General features: G+C 37.5%; 1 protein-coding gene and 1 long non-coding RNA gene across 3 annotated transcripts; both read left to right on the forward strand.

The window, feature by feature from the left end:
• The first annotated feature begins 143 nt into the window (after positions 1-143).
• On the forward strand, positions 144-13,231 carry LOC117305370 (serine/threonine-protein kinase 38-like). Of its 2 annotated transcripts, none has more exons than XM_033790239.1 (11): positions 144-550; positions 4,324-4,532; positions 7,290-7,335; positions 8,676-8,882; positions 9,653-9,776; positions 9,966-10,120; positions 10,723-10,825; positions 10,989-11,062; positions 11,193-11,434; positions 11,583-11,767; positions 12,930-13,231. In XM_033790239.1, the coding sequence occupies exons 2-11, from the start codon at positions 4,390-4,392 to the stop codon at positions 13,085-13,087; spliced, it is 1,437 nt and encodes a 478-aa protein (XP_033646130.1). In that variant the 5' UTR covers positions 144-550; positions 4,324-4,389; the 3' UTR covers positions 13,088-13,231. The 2 variants fall into 2 exon arrangements, with proteins under 2 accessions (XP_033646130.1, XP_033646131.1); XM_033790240.1 differs by having other exon boundaries at positions 144-359.
• A 1,010-nt stretch (positions 13,232-14,241) lies between these two features.
• Positions 14,242-18,429, forward strand: LOC117305197. Its single transcript, XR_004520651.1, has 2 exons — positions 14,242-16,707; positions 17,327-18,429. It is a non-coding gene; the product is annotated as an uncharacterized LOC117305197 (long non-coding RNA).
• The last annotated feature ends 1,951 nt before the right edge of the window (positions 18,430-20,380 follow it).

A 20,380-nucleotide genomic window follows, 5' to 3' on the forward strand; every position in this document is an offset into this window, starting at 1 on the left:
ACAGTGCACAGCATATTGTTTGGAGAGAATATCTTTTTAAAATGGTAATAAAGATATACACAATTATTTGTATCGAACTTTAGCCGCGAGGTGGCGCTATTATTTCACTCTACTGTTGTTTTTACGATGACCTACTGAAATGACATGCGCGCGGGGTGCACTTACTAGCTTGCTGTGTGTCGACAAAAATAGCTCACAAAATCACGCCATACTAAATGTACAAAAGACTCCTCAATGAATTGGTTTGGAACAACAAACAACAGACGGTCCAAACGTCTGCTCACGCAATAAAAACACCATAACTGTGTTTTCCCTGGTAATCTGTTGCTCCATATTCTACCATTTTGTTGTGCTGAGTGGTGAGTTCTTGAAACAAAATAGCTGTTCAGAAATTGTGTGAAAAGTTTGGCATCGAACGATGACGACGTAGTAGTAGGCGGCAGCTGTTCTTTTTTCCGACGGTGAAAAAAACAGTATTTTGAGGCCTAGGTAGTGCGCTATGTAGGCAGATTTTCTCAACACAACGCAGTTCGTACTGGCTTGAAACTTGGTAAATATTCTGCTCGTCTTTGTCTGACTTGTTGTTATTTTTTGTGTGACAGTGGCATTTTGTGAAGTTGTGTTTGTTTCATGAGATAAATTCTCTGACCTGTCTTGCTGTCTAACTAACCCTGTCCTGTGGTTTTGTTGTAGTGAGGGGGTTGGGTAGGATCGAAGGGGAGGGGCATTGACACCTTGGGGGGGGGTGAGGCATGAGGGGTAATCTTGACTTGAGTAAGGCTGGCATCAACTCAAGGACTACATTTCTTGAGCTTCGTCAAGGTCCTGTTTTTAAAGATGCCGAACCTCACTTACTGACCTCACTTTTTTCACGTATTTAATTTGAGAAAGACGGACATAAGGTGAACATGACTTTTTTTTAATATGATTCGAGGCATTGCATGGTGGTATCAATGTATATTTGGTTTGCGGTAACACCATGTGTGTATCTACTTGCCAGGTAGACCTTGTTCTAAGAGAACTGTCTTGCTTTTTTTTTATGTTCGGGAGACTTCTCAGTTCTGAAAAGAACATCTAGCAATAGCATTTGTTGGCCAGCGGACCATTGCAATTAAGGGAGAAAGCTGATGATTTTGCTCATCAACAAATTTATATTTATTCTGTATAAAAGCTCCATGATAAAAGTAAATTCATCTACATGTATATGTATTGCTCTATGGTATTACACTGCAGAATTGACTGCTATAAAGCTGACCTACCTACATGTAAATTGTATGTAGTTCCTGTTACACATTGGCATTTAAAGGCAATAAACAATACTGTAGTCACTGAAGGTCATTGTGTTTCATGCACCTGCACAACACCTGTTTCTTTGTCTCGGCAACCAATCAACGAAGAGGATCAATTTCTTCTAATTGGAACACACCCAGAATTCAGGCATTAGTCAGTGCCTGATGAAATTACAAACCCCCTGGAAAAATGTACTCGTAGTTCAACGTGACTTGCTCACTCGTAACTCAAACTTCGCCTTTGTGAGTCACAAATTTGGCCACGGCCATGGCTTTGGCTTGCTCTCCATGTCATATTGCATTGAAGTACATGTATAAGATGTCATTAGCAACAGTCTCAGAAACAGTTGTAGCCATAGCCACTAAACCAGGTCTGACCTAATTACCCATTGTTTGTAGAGGTTAATAGTTGACATGTACTTAAATTTGGACATGTTCCCCATGTGCACATAAGGCATAAGTAGCCACTGATTCATCCACACAAAAAAGGTACCAGACTATTTTAGACTTGCAGCTTCGATGGTAATACAATAAATTGCTGCATCCAAATTGGCGGCTCTGACTACAGCTATCACTGTTGTTAAAGGTGTTGCGAAGAATGTCCTATACTTGTCCTAACACATAATGATATTGTGGCAATCCAGCCGTTGCCAAAGCCACCAATTCGAACATGGCCTATCTCTGATTTGAATGGGGAAAGAAATCCAAGATGGCTAAACCATACATGTACACACATGTAGGCCCTTTTTTAAACCACAGCTCCACCGTCAGCACTGACTCGAGCTCAGTGAGTCATTCTAAAAATGTACACTGCCAAAAGTGTTATGTTTTTCAGAATGATTGATGAAGCGGAGTAATTTTATTTCCACTTCAGTGAAAGATTTCCCTTGTAAAGCAGAGATAAATGCTACACAAAATGTACTGTATCAGTTACTACTCGGAAATCATTGGCAATGGCTACCCAATTAGCATTCTGTGTACAAAATAATTTCAGTCTAAATTTTGTGCTGTTAAAACTTGCTGGATGGAATTGTCCCCATAAGGATAGGATAATGAGTAGACCCTACATCACAAAACTGAAATTGACCTTAGAGCCCCTCTTTTTTAAGCTTGAGCAATTGACAAATAGCTTTCTGTAATGGGTGTGGTTTTAATTTGCTTCTCAAGACAGTTACTAATGGAAGGATTAGGATTTAATCTACTGTAATGCTTTGTCATTGTGTTTACTGATAGACCAACTTAAAGGGGTTAACTTGTTGGGTCCTATTTGAAAATTCACATGTACATCTTCCCCCCCCCCAAAAAAATAAAAAAGTCTGGTTACGCCACAGCCAAGAAAAACTGTGAAAATTGCCTCCCTGTGGAAGCTGTAGATAGAGGGTGCTTGCACTTTATTAAACCAAACGTTTTCAATTCTGCATTCTGCAGAGAGTTCAAACTTTTCATGTTGAGGTTATCCTTAAAGCCATTATACACTTTCGGAACAGAAAAAGAAATAAAAGTTCACAGATTTACAAATAACTTACAGGGCGTACAGAAGGTAATGGTAAAAGACTTCTCTTGAAATCCATGAAATGCTTTACTTTTTGAGAAAACATTAAAACAATTATCAATTCTCGACAACGAGAATTACGGATTATAGTAAACACATGTCATGACACGGCGAAACGTGCGGAAACAAGGGTGGGTTTTTCCGTTGTTTTCTCCCGACTCCGATGACCGATTGAGCCTAAACTTTCACAGGTTTGTTATTTTGTGATACACGAAGTGTGGGCCTTTGGACAATACTGTTTACCGAAAGTGTCCACTGGCTTTAAATTAAAAATATTATAAACTACAAAGTATAATCTTGACCTTTCCCTGAATCCCTGAGTTAGTTGGCATGTATATAAACCCTACCTTGGGGATCTGAAGTTTGTTTCAATGTACAATTTATTTACCTAAGGTGTGACATCCTTGATGCTACTATAAGATTAATGGTGGATTGAACAAATAGATTTTATCACCCTAGTGGACAATAAACATGGGGTTGGACAACCATAACACTGATCTTAAAACTTCTTAATAGCCTTTGACTGCTTGAGTTTTCCATGGAATAATTCTCTGGGGTTTTCTTCCCATGATCCAAAACTGAAACTTCCTTCGTTGTCTTCTCTGATTAAGCTCTCTTTTCTGAGAATCCTAAACTTTACAACACAATTTATAAATAAATAAATAAATTATAAGATAAATGTATACATAAATAAATTAATAAATAAACAAATAAGAAGATGAATAGATTAGTAAATAAATTATTATAAGGTTTAATACATGAATAAATAAATACATAAATAAACTTTTTAGTTGCCCTTCAACGATCTAAGTGAGGAATTGTAACAAGGAACTCAAGTTCCTGCATATTTATAACTTGGATGTTTAGAATATTAACAATGACAAAGCTTGTTTTACTCAAGCGGATAAACAAAGGTCTCACTATAGATTCAAAATAAACAAACATGTATTCCTTTTCAACAACAATAGCAGACAATGACGAAGGCAACCCGTTTCCTGTCCAGGTAACAAGCCCACTGGTTACTGTGAGTTTGTTGTTTATAAACGTCTGTGGTAAAAAATATACAGACAGACTGTCCACTTGTTCAGTTAGATCTCCCTGCGACGACGCTTATGCTAGACTTACAGAAGGATCTGTAGATCTGGATATACTGTCGACCATGTATGTAATCAAACTGTATGGCTTTGTCTGAACTAATATCTTCTGCTTTTTCTGGAGTGGCTAAGGCCATGATGCCAAAGTCCTATTCTCCCTAGCCAGCCTTTGTGCCCTTGATCAGCCTTGGTGCTGGCTGCCAGCCTCGATGCCCCAAGTCAGCTTTGATTCCCCAGTTCAACCTCGGCAGCCTTGATGTCCCATAAAATGTGCCAGAAATGTGGCATCCTCTATGCAGTCTTTTCTTACCCTTACACGAGTGAAATACCTGAATAAGGCCTGATGCACAAGAATTTTAATTTGAGTTTGATTTTTACATTTCTCCAGATTTCTACAATTTGACGGCGAGAGAAAGTGAAGAGAAACCACCATCAATGATTTGGATGGAATGAAATGATTACAACTGCAACCATGACAACGACCACTGGTGGGGTTCGGTTTTCTCCTCATACATATGACAAAGTGACAAAGGCAAAAGTGACGCTAGAAAACTTCTACACAAATCTCTGGTTTCAGAAAGAGGAACGACTTAACAGGTAAGAAACAAAGACACTTTTGTCTCTCAATTTATTTAAGTATGAATGGTTTTTAAGAAGGTAGTGTTGCCGTCTACAATGATGGCTTATCGTTATCATGTGGCGTGTTGTAGCCGAGCGGATATGAACACCGAACTCGGACTCTGGTGTTAACTGTACTCCCGTGGAGTCGGTTCGTAAATTGGCATCAACGTTTCGACTAGCTTGCTCAATGTTTCACCGTCATCGTTGGGACATGTATGCTCAAGTCTGGAGCACAAACACAAAGTATTTAAGGGGGGGGGGGGGGGGGGTTGGTGGGTGGAGTCGTTAGCCCATTTGTATGATAATCAAAACCTGGAATCAAGTTATTGTTCAGCATGGATGGATAACCTCTTTTTGGATTTTTGTTATCGTAGACTTCATTGTGTGGCGTTCAATAAGATTTTATGCATGGGTAAATAACGTCTAGGATGGTGATGTAATTGTATGTCGAAAGTGTTGCAGTTCACTTGAGTTATGGTCATACATGTATACCGAAACAGGAACCCATGTGTCATAAAGATGATGGGCACAATAAATTGCTAAGCAGGGAATTATTGCTTAGCAGAAACGTGTTACCACTTGTATAATTAAGTGAACTAAAGGCAATAAGCTAAGATGATGGGCACAATAAACTACTAAGCAGGGAATTATTGCTTAGCAGAAACGTGTCACCACTTGTACAATTAAGTGAACTAAAGGAAATAAGCTAATTTTAAGCATAAATAAATATATAGTTAATTTGTGGGTACAGCCATGTATTAAATCTCTTACGTATACAGTGGGAGTAATGGCTCTGAAAATAGCTGAGTTGAAAAAAAGAAAGAATTTTGGTGATTGAGTGACCGGTCAATAATATGTCTTATTAAAAGAATTTTAGCTGTCCAAGAAGAGGTGGGTGGGTGTTTCACAAAAGACTACAAAATAATCAAGAATTTTCTTATTGAATTTTGTCTTAATATACACCAGTCCTATTTGGTTTCGCCACACACCTATACAGTAAGTCAACAGTGTTAAATATCAATTTCTTCAAGTGACATATCGGACCCTTTGGCGAAATAGTTTTTTAAAGCTGCCCTCCATTGAACCCCTCCCACGAAGCCAAGACAGCCGAAATGAAATCAGCTCTGAGACTAAGAAATAAAAATAGCTTTACTTAATACTTGTGACCTCGCTTCTCAAGACAGTGTGGCATTATGTGAGGATGACTTGACTTGAAACACAATGCTCTGAGCAGTGATTTAATACATTGACCTGCTGATAAGATCAGTTTAATTAGAGGTGCTTAGCTAGATGGTTACTGCATGGTGGAAGCTCCATGGTTAGTGCTAGCAGAGAACCAGTTAAAAAATGATGTGTTATGTTGCATTTTAGCTGGTAGTCTGTTTCTGTTAAGCAAAGTTTCCTATTTTAGGGGCCAATTTCAAGTTTAAAACAAAGTATTATGTTGCATGCATTTGAATGGACCCTTCCCATAAAATATGTGAATTACATTCACGCATGCATACATACCCTATTGGTTGGCAAACGCCATAGAGTTGTGCACTACGCAGATGCGCAATTACATCTGCGTCACGCAGCCATTAGCCGTGTACAAAACAGTAAGATATTCCCTTATTTTGCCAACCAAAATGTAAGTGAGCGCGCGCTATGTGCAATTTACATACATTTTTTTTTATTTACAGCAAGATTATTCACCTTTTTGCAGAATTCTTGCTAAAACCTTGAAAGCACGTATGGTTAAGACTACATGCCCGTGTCTATTCATGACATGCAGTGTTTTGACAGAGGGGTGTCTGGGTGTCTTATGGACACCCTGTTGTAAATTTGGGCACCCTGTTATCTATATATTTTTACATGTACTTTTAAAGTGAACTTTGGACACCCAAGTTTTTTAATTTACAGCAAGATTATTCACCTTATTGCGGAACTCTTGCTAAAAACCTTGAAAGCACGTATGGTTTAGTAGACTACATGTACATACACTGTACAATGCTTGCGTCTATTCATAGCTTGTTGTTTTGACAATCCAACCCAACATCCCCTCAGAGGGCGATCCCACACTGTGCAAACCAGCAGGATGTCCACTCGTGACTCATTCATAATCCATTATGGATACAGATTTGTTATGACAAAATCATTTTTCTTTTCTCCGAATGACGCTATGCCAATATGTAATTATTTGCTTTCGACCCCTCCACCACAAAGGGCAAAGGTCACTATGCTGCGATGACCTTTTCATCTGTGTAGAGAATTAAGAGGTTGCCATATGCAGATAAGATCGTGATCATCCAAGTTCTTTCAGGGTGAAGATATTATGTCTTCAGACGAATATTTGGAATGCCTTGTTGTTAATAGGTTTAAGTGCCTTTATGAGAAAATGTCAATTAAGTTTTGGATTTTAAATGATGTTTGGGAAGTTTGACTATATTTGTCTTAGAGATTTAATATTTAATGCTGGGTATTATATACAGCGGTAGTGTGAGGTTAATTCGTGATTAATGAAGTAAAAGCCTTTAAATTATTCCAACTGAATGATTAACGCGAACTCTCTTGAGTCCTTGGTCAGAGACCATCATTTAAAGGTAGGGTCATTGATAAATACTCCAACAATTAGGCCTAATGATCATAAAAACTTACTTGGTATAATAGTCAGAAGCGCTGCAGCTGTTCATAACATTGCCATCAAGATAGAATTTTCAAGTTTTATTTTTTTTTGTCTTTTTTTTTCAACAGACAACAGAAGCTGGAAGAGTCAATCTCGGGTCTTTCTGAGGAAGAGGTAAGGAAAACAGACTGAGAATTTGCATCTCATTTGAATAATTCTGAGACCTCAAAGGCTCAAACTGCCATCTAGTGTCTAATTTCATAGAATATATTGCCTTAAAAGCTTCATGTATCCACACAGATTTGCTGAAAACATAAAAATTAGGCCTCGCAAACAAAGATTGTCATCTCAGGTTTGGTTTTTGGCAAACTTAAATGACGAAAAATTACAATAACAATAACAACAGGCATTCATACAGTGCTCTTACACTGGGCAACACAGCGCTTTACAAGTGGAAGTACATAAAGTGAAACAAATAAATAAAGGCACAAATAATTGGAACGACAGAACTTTGGTCCCCAGCAATCAACCATTGAATCAGAAAATTTGTCTGAGAAATGGGTCATTTAATTTTTTTATTATTATTCTTTTTGTTTGGTCTTTCTTTTTTTTCTCTTTTTTTTTTGGGGGGGGGGGGGGTGGTAGATTTGCACTATCTATTTGTCGGTAAAACTATTTACCTTTGTGTTGATGTTAATTCTGACTGGATGTACAGCCATTGATGCAATTCAGGTTGGCACTTCAAATCGACCAGCTCCCCTCTCTAAAATCGGTCAAAATAACATGGTAACCCGCCGCACAATCAAGTTGTTGCTGTTAATATGTAATTTTTTATTGGATCAATAAATAACCTTGGATCACTCATTGGTAAATTAAAACCGATACAAATAAAAACAGGTCATATGCTGGCAGGATGGAGAGCTTAAATTTCAAAAGAAAAAAGAAAAAAATATATCCACTTAACACAGTTGCATAATTGCTGGTTTTGTAACATATTCTTGTATACCTTAGGGAAATATTAGGGAAATATGAAGAAGTTTTGAGATTAGTTTCATATTGAAATGCTTACAAATACCTGCTGCATTGGAGTGATTAAATAGCTGATTTTGTAAACATTATGTCAAGAAAAAAATAAAATGACAACTTGAATTTTTCTTTTAGATTTGTATTAACAAAAATACATGTTTGTGGTAACATAATGTTTAAATCTCTATTAAGAAGTGTCGGTTCTGAAAAAAGAAACTGGTGGTTTCGCTTCTTCCTCCTAAAGAAAATTAGAGCATACTGATTATCAAAACATTGAGTTGTCAACTGTTCTTTTTTCAGAACTAACATAACTGAAAAGAGATTCACACAAGGTACTACCGCAAACCTCACCTGATTAAACTCCCACTATGAAATGTTTCAAAACCTAACCCCCCTAACAAAAAGACTGAGCTGTTTCAGGTATTGAGTTCATAACAACATCCTTCCGGTCAAAACGATTTTCCTTTCCTTTTCTTTTCTTTTTCCAGAAACGAGAGAAAAGAAACCAGCATGCCCTCAAGGAGACGGAGTTCCTTCGACTCAAGAGGTCAAGGCTTGGGGTCGATGACTTTGATTCAATCAAGGTCATAGGTCGAGGGGCATTTGGAGAGGTGCGGCTTGTTCAGAAAAAGGACACGGGTCATATATATGCCATGAAGATACTCAGGAAAGCCGATATGCATGAAAAGGAACAGGTTGGTGCTCGTTAGGGGAAGATAATCAACCATTGCGACTAAATCAAGCCAATCAATGAATTACGGGGTTCTCTATCAAGATTTTACAAAACTGGTGATTCATACCGGACCCAAATTGTGCAATTTTGTCTGAAGCATGCTAAATTGAAAGGAAATTATTTTATATTTGATGCTGATGTTTGTTTACAGAAACCTTAAGCCAGGTTCATACTTCCTGTGAATGCAAATGCTATGCAAATTTTCTTAAGTCACAATTGGAAAAGTGACGTGTATCGATTACTGTGTCATAAAAATTTGCATTCGCGTGAAGTATGAACCAGGCTTTACTGTTTAAATTGGAGGATTTTTAATAGTTTGAATTTAGGTTTTCTGTGTGTGTGACCTTAGTAAAAAAAATATTTTTGAAAAATTGTTTTAAAAATGTACTTTTCAAATATTTGTTTAATATTTGAATTGGCGTTATTTATTTGTATTTATTTATTTATTTTTGTTGGGTTGTGTATATCAGCCTGCAATTCACTCTTTAATCCCCCAATACGCCAGCTGACGAGATCCTTGAGAGTGTATTCACGGTTTTAGAGGAAAGCCTCTCGACAGGAACTGTGTTTCTTTTAGGCAATCCTTTGGGCTCCAGCTGTTTCTTTTTCTTAACTGTATTTAAATTGCTCTTTGCTGTATTTTTCAATGTTTTTAACCTAATTAATGTGCATTATTGTACTTTTTATTCCCGATAAATATAAATGTAAACAGTTTCTAATTGGTGATTTCAGGTTGCCCATGTGAGAGCTGAGCGAGACATCCTGGTTGAAGCAGATAACTCTTGGGTTGTCAAGATGTATTATTCCTTTCAAGATCCGCACAATCTTTACTTGATCATGGAGTTCTTACCAGGAGGTATTTCACATCATTGTGTCTTCATTATCTCTTCTTGATTTTCTAAACAAAGAACTGTTTGTACAAACTGATATTACAAGATAATTTCTAAAGCTTAGATTCTCGAACTTAAGATTTGAGTAAACATTCTCTGAGTGATTAGTTACTCAAACATCGACTTAAAAACAGAGTTTTTGTCTTAAATCGCAGGCGACATGATGACGTTACTCATGAGTAAAGAAACACTGTCTGAGGAATGTACTCAGTTCTACGTGGCAGAAACCGTCCTAGCCATCCATTCCATCCACAAATTGATGTTTATTCATCGAGACATCAAACCTGATAACTTACTACTCGATTCAAAGGTGAGTTCTTCAGACTCCTTATCTTTCTACTCACTGTCTGTCCAGTCTTCATTCCACTGCAGGAGGAAAGCCTCTTCACCAATTCTCCATTTCACTTTATCCTGTGCTGTCTGTTGCCAAGCAATGCCCCTGTATGTACTTAGTTCATCTCTCTATCTTCTGTTTTGTCGCCCTCTTTTTCTTTTCCGGTTTCTTTGAGTCTAGTGGTTGTTTTGCGTGTCCACTTCTTGACTCAAAGTGAGTTTTTGAGGGTTCCTTACCAGTTCTACTTGCTACTTGGCTTAATACTCGACTAAAAAAACTTTGATTCCTTAACGTTGGCTTAATACTCGACTAAAAAAACTTTGATTCCTTACCGTTCTACTTATACTTGATCTAAAAGTGAGTTTGTTGGATCCTGTTTTTAACAAAGTGTCTTAGCCAAGTGTCTTGGATAAGCATCTCAGCTAAGCATCTAAGCTAAGTGTCTGAGCCAAGTGTCTAAGCTAAGTGTCTTGGCTAAGTGTCTTAGCTAAGCGCTTTGCCAAGCACTGCTGACTACTCCACAATCTACCTACAATGCCTTGGTCAAATAATAATTTGTCTTGTTTTATCATTTTTAGGGTCACATTAAGCTGTCTGATTTTGGTCTGTGCACGGGTCTGAAGAAAGCTCATCGAACCGACTTCTACAGAGATCTCTCCAGAGCACATCCTAGAGATTTCTGTGAGTACAAAAAAATTAAGTAAATTTATGTATGAACTAACAAACCTGTGAAAATTTGGGCCTAATCCGCTGGGTTAGTCAGGAGTAAGTAGTGAAAAACTTTGCCTATTTTCAGTTATAACAACCAAAATCAGCTTGAATTTCTTGATTTTTGTTTTTGTAGCGAGTATAAAACCCATGGACGCCAAAGATTCCAAGAGGAAAATGGAGAGTTGGAAGAAGAACAGAAGAGCTTTGGTAAGAAATTAATCCAGTTGAGACGCCTTTCGGGTGTGAAAACTGGTTGTTATTATTATCATTATTTAGTAAATTTGTCTTTGTTCAACCCAAAATTTTAATTTTTCTTTTTCATCATTTTTTTTCAAAGGCGTATTCAACAGTTGGCACCCCCGACTATATCGCACCCGAAGTCTTCGTTCAAACGGGTTACACTCACGTCTGTGATTGGTGGTCGCTAGGCGTGATTATGTATGAGATGCTGATTGGCTACCCTCCGTTCTGCTCGGAGACACCCCAGGAGACGTATCGTAAGGTCATGACTTGGAGAGACACACTACTGTTCCCTGAGGAGGTTCCAATCTCTGCTGAGGCCAGGGACCTCATTCAAAAGTAAATACTTTATTTGGTTTAATTTTATTTGCCAGAATTTGAATCCTCTAGACCAAGGGGAGACCCAGGCCCACTACTCATTTAACGTTAATTTGACAACATCTGAAACTGTACTGATTCCTCACCCCCATTTCTCCCTAAATGTTAGGTTCTGTTGTGACAGCGAGCATCGTATCGGTCGTAATGACATTGAGGAGATTAAGGCTCATCCATTCTTCAAGGGGGTGGACTGGGAGCACATCCGTGAGCGACCTGCCGCTATCCCAGTAACAGTCAAGAGTTTTGACGACACGTCTAACTTTGATGAGTTTCCGGACATTGAGCTCAAACCAAGTGAGTTTTTTTATATTTTATTTTTATGCAAGTCGCGCAGACACATAAGGCCTGAGGGCCACTTCAAGGTGGGGGCTACAATCAACTATTTTCCAGGGGCTGTTTCCACCTAGTCCATGGGCTGAAACTGGGTTACCCCCAATACAGTCCATAAGGATGTTATTTTGCTTTCTTTTTACTGGATGTATTGTTTTATTTACATTGTCTCTGCTTCTCTGTGCCTTGAACTTCTCTTTCATTACAAATGGTTTTTATTGTCGTTTCTTTCTTAGGTGGTTCTCTCTTTACAAAAAGGAATTACTCCCAATTTTGAATAACATGAATATTTTTATCATGTCCACATTTTCTGATTTCCAGTATGTTTAAGATAACTTACCAGTGTTTGTAGCTATTTTACTGTAAATTCTTCTAAAATATTTCATTAATGTCATTGAACAAGAAGCATTCGCGCAGCCTTCTTGTAAAAAAAAAGGACATTGTTATTAACTCTTCATCACTTTGTTTATAATTTGTGTTTTCTCTAATTCTTGTTGATATAACGCAGCCTTGCTGTTTACTGCATTATCCATTATTCAGTTCTATTTTATTAAGTCTCATGGCTGAACAAACCAGAGCAAGAAGTATCTTTATATGGGGGGGGGGGGTGCCCTCGCCTCTCTCTGCTTCTTGCTACCCCCTCCTCGTTATTGCCGAAATGTTGTGATTTGTTTTGCTATTTTTTTACATGGTCCCTATTTTGTTTTCAATTTGTACCATTGAACATGTGACTATGTTGATGTTTTACATTGTAGTGGTCTTTTATATTGATTTCAATATTGCTTGTTTGTACCGGTGTGTTTTTGCTTCAACTTTTCTTGTGTAATTTGTAGTTTTACTGTTGTGTGCCCTCGAACAGGCTGGTCCTGGAGGGAGCACATTATAAATTCCACAAGTTAATATAATTATTATTATTCATTTTTGGTTTTATCCATGTAGAAGTAGTAGAAATATTATTATTATTATTATTACTATTATTATTATTAATGATTTGATTTAGAAATAAAGTTAATTTGGTTGAATTCAAGTAAATAAATAAATTTCAATTTTAAAGATGGGTTTAACAACCTTATTAAAATATTGCTCCTCCATTGTTTTGACACTGTCTAATTTGCTCTTCCAACAGTCGCGCCTCCTCCTGGTGAAGGTGAAGAAAACTACAAGGACTGGGTGTTCATCAACTACACCTTCAAGCGGTTTGAAGGACTAACCCAGAGGGGGGTGCCTCAAAGGACGCCAGCCCACATGATCACACGACAGCTCATCCAGGATAAAGGAATGTAAGAACTAAACGGTGAACCACTACGGCCCAATAACATAAAGCTGTGTAGCGGTCAGTTCTGCTTGACTGGCAAATAGACCTTATGCACATGACGTCATTTCAGAAGGGCGCCCTCACCTAGAGGTCAAAAGGAGGTTGTTCATTGGCCAATCCTGTGCGCCACACGTACAAATCTGTGCGTTTCGATTGTTTCATCACCGTTTTTCGTCTAAGATGGCCGCTGGATGACGTCAATGCATAAGGTCTATTCCTTTGCTACAAGAAATAAGTGGGGTTACCAGTCACAACAATGTCAAATGTACACTATTTTGGCTGGTAACCTATTTTTGCTAAGCAAGAGATTTCTGTGCTTAGCAAGTTTTTGTGCTTACAGGCTTTATGAAAATGGGCCCAGATCCGTCAAAAGTCTTTTGACCGGTGTTGCCGTAGTGACTTAAAGCAACGTTAAAAATGCAAAGATAGTATATCTAAGTCCGTTTATTGTCTTGTGTGGTTTTAATGCTTGTTTTATTTTTTTATTTTTATTTTTTTTAGAAGCACCCCTATTTCCAAAAATGGAACATCTCAATGCTGTGTTTATTTGTTTATGTAATGGATTAGCTCACTGCCCAAAGAGGAAATAGTTGTGTGTGAATAAAAAAAAACTATAATACTTTAAAAAAGTGAAAGTTGCAGAAACTTTAACTAACTCTAAATGTTTACTTATAACCAACAGTTAAACTTAGCTCTCTACAATGTAGATAACATTCCCCCTTTTTAACTCTAACTTACAAACAATTGCTGTAAATGTTCCACCCGTAACAACAAACAGGGTTTTGCCCTTAAAGGCCATGGACACTATTGGTAATTACTCAAAATAATTATTAGCATAAAACCTTACCTGGTAACGAGTAATGGGGAGAGGTTAATAGTATAAAACATTGTGAGAAACGACTAATTTTCCACGTATTTGGTTTCGAGACCTCAGATTTAGAATTTGAGGTCTTGAAATCAAGCATCTGAATACACACAACTTTGTGTGACCAGGGTGTTTTTTCTTTCATTATTATCTCGCAACTTCGACGACCAATTGCGCTCAGATTATCACAGGTTTGTTATTTTATGTATATGTTGAGATGCACCATGTGAGAAGACTAGTCTTAGACAATTACCAGTAGTGTCCAGTACCTTTTACTTTTCCAGTGACTAGCCAGCAGGACCAGGGCTAGTCTTGGTGCAAGACGTTTCTCGTTTACCTTTCACGCACAGCGCAGCCATCTCACCAACAGTCCCCCCAACGACTGCCCGTAAACCTGACTTAGCCCACGAATCGCAGTCAGGTTAGTGTATACGGGCGGTCGTTGCGGGCACTATTGGTGAGACGGCCGTGCTGTGCGTGAGAGGTGAGAGGTAGGAAAATCCACGTTTACAGGCATAGCCGTAGCTATAGCAACCAATTCAGAAACAGCCTAAATCTCTAACCATGGAGGATGGAAATTGTTTTCCTCCGTGCTCTAACTATGAACATGTAATTCAATAAACATGATTGCTCAAATTATCGCAATGGATTGGTAAAAAAATAATGCCATATATGTATCTGCAAAATATATACAATTAGTTGTGAAATATTTGGAAAGCTTGAAAAATTACCTCAATCACGTAACTCTTGCTGTAAATGTGAAGATAGTCAAAAAAACATATATCCATGACAACTATACTACTCGGATGTGCTTCCTGTTTGACAAGGTCCTCAATAAGAATTTACTGATTTCTCTAATTTGAAATAATGGCAGATGAAAACTTGATCTGTTTTACATTCATTGGGGTCAAAACTTGTTTGAACATTGAACAAATTGTATCAAATGGTTTGTTGGTCATAGAAACATGGTACCTAGATTCTGCTTAGCAAGATTTGTCTGTGCTTAGCACATATTGTGCTGCGTGCATACAAAGCACAAAATGAGTCTTGGTTACCAGCTGAAATGGCATATGTTGCCTTGGAATGGTACCCTACCACTTTTTTTCCTGCTTAGTAGCCACAGGAAATGACTCCGCTTTAAACACTTCCTTTGGTCCGGAAAAGTTTCTTCCCGTTTCCGATCCTGAGTAAGCAGATAATGGCCTGCAAAACTGTCACCATTTCTATAAATGGTAGAGTTGTGCTACTGAGAAAACAAACAATAACATACAGTTCCTGGTCACTCCGTTGTCAAATTTCATTCAAATTCCAGTGAGATTTTCAGGAATATGTGGTTACCACATCCATCGGTGTTGAATATTTTTTTTTTTTTCGTCAACGGGAAAAAGTAGCTATTCTGAATTCCCATGAATTTCTCGACTCAATTTATTAAAAATTCCATGATAGAATGTGGAAAAAATGTATGAGTTAAGGGCACATTGCCTTCCACTTTGTGGATTTCAGTGATTCAGCCTCGGACCTTGCAGAAATATTTGAAGTGCTGGGAAGTTGGATTGTTCAGTTGATAACTTATAACATATTGTAAATATATAGTGGATTCAAATATAACAATAAAGCAGTTTCGTTTTCACTTTTTGTGTAATTAAATACATTAAAAAAAAACATTAGAGCATTGAATATGTACATAAAGATGGCCTGAGTTTACTTGTGGCGGCCATTAATGTCTGGCACCTTGTCTTGCATTAATTGTTTGCCTAATGGAGACACTTGGTGGCTTTGTTGCTATGGTGGTACCATGCTTGACTAAAACCTCTTGTCTTCATTAGTTGAGGAATTGGAGAAGACCTTTCATTTAATGAATCTTTGTGCAGTGGAGTTTTCTGTTGCTCTTTTTGCTGTTGACTGAAGTTTGTGACTCAACTTGGGTCATTGACTCAATATGGACTGTTGTATAAATTGAGCTATTTCTCAACTTGAGCTACTGCTCTTTTGCAGCTGTTTCTCAATTGGGTTTTTGTTTTAACTTGGGCTGTTCTTTAGAGCTTTCTATAGTTTCTACATAAACTCATGACGTTTTAGTTTTGCGTGAAAAACAAAATATAAAAAACTTATTATGTGTAAGTTTTCTTAGATATCTCTATACCTCTTGAATATTATATTCACTTATTTATTTTCCAATTGCCTTCCTCGTTGAATTTGTCTTTTCAGCCTAAAGTCTTGTCTAGATATTTTTTCTTATTCAATTTCTAGAAATCATGAAGTTAAAGAAAAGCTTTTCCTCTGTAAATATTATATTATTAACAAAATAAAAAGTTTTATGAAACTAAAATGTAGTTTGCATGTAGGCGGAGCCCATTATGACTGTAACCAAGTTTTGAGAGGTCACAGAATGACTTGACCTATGACCCATGTCAGTGACTTTTGACCTAGATTGGGAAGCGTCAGTTGGAGGCATTGAAGCCTTAATTTCTTTAACTTCATTACAGTAAATAGTAGATATGAATGTTGGAACCTGTGTTTAGTGACATGCTATTAGGCATGTCCGTCTTATGTTGGTTAGAGGTATGTGTATAATGTAATGTGCACATATTGAGTGTTTTTTGACCTGGTAGGAACAGGTACAAACTGAGTGTTTTTTGACCTGGTAGGAACATGAGCACATTGAGTGTTTTGTACCTGATAGGAACAGGTGCACACTGAGTGTTTTGTACCTGATAGGAACAGGTGCAAATTGAGTGTTTTGTACCTGATAGGAACAGGTACAAACTGAGTGTTTTGTACCTGCTAGGAACTGGTGCAAATTGAGTGTTTTGTACCTGATAGGAACAGGTACAAACTGAGTGTTTTGTACCTGCTAGGAACAGGTGCAAATTGAGTGTTTTGTGACCTTCTAGGAACAGGGGTGCGTTCCACTCGCGCAAACGACTCGCAACTGTTCGCGCAAACGTTTTTTTATCGTATGAACGATTTGTGCGTATACGCGATGTCAATATGGCGGCGCCCTGAAATGAAGATGGCGCGCACCATACGTAGGTTTTTTTTTAACTTCGTTTTTTGCTGCAATAGTCCTCTTTTTGACATCATTACATCAACTAATTAACTTTGTTATTCCAAATCTGCATTATCATCCACCGAAAATACAATGTAATTATGTTTGTGACAAAGAAATACTACCGTATGCTTGTCCGCCATTTTAAACATCACTCGCCAACACCTCCGAAGTATGTTCGCCTAAAGTTGCCAACGTTCGCCAACGGTGGCGGCGAACAACTCGTTCCACTTGAAATTGTTGGCGAACGTGCGCAACTGTTGGCAACGTTTGCGCGAGTGGAACGCACCCCAGGTACAAACTGAGTGTTTTGTACCTGATAGGAACAGGTACAAACTGAGTGTTTTGTACCTGATAGGAACAGGTACAAACTGAGTGTTTTGTACCTGATAGGAACAGGTGCACACTGAGTGTTTTGTACCTGATAGGAACAGGTGCACACTGAGTGTTTTGTACCTGATAGGAACAGGTGCAAATTGAGTGTTTTGTGACCTTCTAGGAACAGGTGCAAGTTGAGTGTTTTGTATCTGGTGGGAACAGGTACAAATTGAGTGTAGGGGACTATACGATGAATTACTTTGTGGTCGTTTTGGTCTTAAGTAAAGTTGGCAATTAATGTTAAAATTTTCAAAGCATGTTTAAAACATATTTGTGAAAATGTAGCCCCCATTTAGTTATTATGTTTTGCAGAAAACCAAAAATACAGAGTCGCAATGAGATAATTGGGATAGCCGATTCCATCTTTAACGATTTAGTTATTTACTTTAATATCAGATTGTTGTAGATAATGCTGCTTCCTTGCGTTGTTGCCAGTGTTTTCTTTTCATTTGCGACATTGCTGTTTCAAATAAATTGGGTCAACAAATACCAGCGCACAATTCTGTCGGCTCAAGAAGTATGTTCTGAAGGGTCCACTTCTGCTTTGGTTTTATGCTATTGTTTTGCCAAAGAAAAAGTAGAAAATACGACGCAGCTTGACATGAACTTTAAGATGGTTTTCTTTTTCAATACCACATTTTGTTTCACTTCCAAGCGACTTACATTGTGCACAGAAAAAACTGCATGTAGTTGTATTTAAGTGGCTACGGTGTGGCTACTGGATCTGATTATATTCAAACATGGACGCCATAAGTCATAGCCAACAACACAAAATTCCTAAACATTGTCATTTTTGTTGTTGTTGGTTGTTTTTGTTTTTTTCGTTTTTTTAGTTTCCTTTATGTAATTTAATAATTTTATTATCAAAGTGTAAAGTAAATATAATGTAGGAGAAATTGTGAAAATATTTTAAGTGAAAGTTTAAAAGCTTCAGTAAAAAATCAACATGTATTTACTAGAGCGTGATATATTAAAATTGGAGTGACTCCAACTATATTACTACCAGGAAAAATAATAAATTATTTTGTTCTTTGTCTCATATTTTTATGTTGTTTACCCGAGCCAATCCACAACAGTGGATGAAGGCATCGCGCTCAAGTCATTTGCAGCCGATTTCCCGATACGCTAGGATTAATCATATTTCGTACTGGGTTCATTGTGTCATAACGTCTCAGGATACGGAACTTATTTTGTCATAAGTAAGATTAATTCCAAGTTATATGAAGAGTTTGGTGAAATCAACGGCAGAGCTGCCATACTCTCCCGGAGTTTCCTGAAAAGAAACTAATGTTTCTGTGTTGTGATGAAAACAATTAAAATCTCCCAAATAATCAACAAAGTCAAAAGACAAAGTATAATTTTTCACAAACTATTTTTATTCGTGGTTTACTGACACAATAAAATAACATCTTTGCATTGTTTCTGCTATTCTTCAATAAAGTGTGCGTTGATACTGCGCTAATTAAACAAAACATTAGGCCCCAATGCGTATGCCACCTTAGCAAGACCCGGTCAATAGGAGAGTGTTCTTGTCTATTCCAACGAGGGTGCTGTTTGAGCTGGTTACATCAAATGCAAAGGAGCTATAAAATATACGACATTAATAACGCTAAGTACAAGTTTAAATCGATTTCAAATCTCTCAAGTAACCCCCCCCCCCCCCCCCCCCCCAGAAAGAAAAAATCCCCCAAAACTACAACAGCAATGACAAACAAGCAATGGGGGCAACAGGTCTAAAAGAAAACAAAAAAAGGTAACAAAGCAAAGAAAACCTAATTTAACTAAAGTAACTACAAGTGAACAGAAATTCAAGAAATTAAGAAATTAAAACAAAATATTCACTCAAAAGAAAAGTAACACTAACAGATCTTTTGGTTTGACAGAATAAAATAGAATGCAGCTCCAGTAAAGAGAGTCATTTGTAATCAAATCAACTATTTAAACTTTAACGTTTGGGAACAAATTAATTCCCATTTTCTAGGTTACAATTATAACAACATTCATACTCGTGAAAAAGTCATCAAATTGGGTGGTCAAATTTCAGAGAAAAGAGAGAAGAAAAAAAGAGGAAAAGTTTACGGTGATTTTGTGCACGGTTTACTTGAATGCAGCAATCAAAACAAGCAATAGTCGTCAGGGAACGATTTCTCATCCAACAATGTTCAAAGACTTAAAGGAACGCGTTGCCTTGGATCGGTCGAGTTGGTCTTCGAAAAGCGTTTGTAACCGTTTGTTATAAAATGCATATGATTAGAAAGATATTTTAAAAGTAGAGTATAATAATCCACACAAGTATCACTCGAAATTGCGCGGTTTTCCTTTTACCTCGTCGACAATCACGGTCGGCCATTTATGGGAGTCAAATTTTTGACTCCCATAAATGGCTGACTGTGTTAGTTCGCAAAGTAAAAGGAAAACCACACAATTTCGAGGCAAATGTGTGTGGATCATTGTATTCTACTTTTAAGCATCTTTCTAACCATATGCATTTAAAAACAAACGGTTACAAACGCTTTTCAAAGACCAACTGGACCGATCCATGGCAACGCGTTCCTTTTAACGAGTTCTACGCACACTGAATGTTGTAGCAACTTACACATTTTGGACAGATTTTTGATCTTCTACACAAGAGAAATAGTTCACTTAAGTTTTAAGGTTCTCAGCATTGTTTCACACAGAAATATTTCTCTGCAAGACTGGTACTTGATTTGTGGACAAGTTGTTAAATGTTTATCACCGTGAAAGTGTTACCTGCTCACATCAAACTTTCCTCTTGCACCACGCAAGACAATTGCTCCTGTAACTACGGCAGTAGTCAGGAGTGGTCAAACCGCAAAGAGATCATGCAATGCAAAAAACATTTAACAACTTGTCAACAAGTCAAAATTGGTACTGGTATGAACTTTGTTATCAGTAAAATTTCAGATTGAAACTTTGTTTGTAACCATTGATGAACCATTACTTTAAAAT

The sequence above is a fragment of the Asterias rubens genome, chromosome 22 (assembly GCF_902459465.1).
Source record: "Asterias rubens chromosome 22, eAstRub1.3, whole genome shotgun sequence".
Classification (NCBI taxonomy): domain Eukaryota; kingdom Metazoa; phylum Echinodermata; class Asteroidea; order Forcipulatida; family Asteriidae; genus Asterias; species Asterias rubens.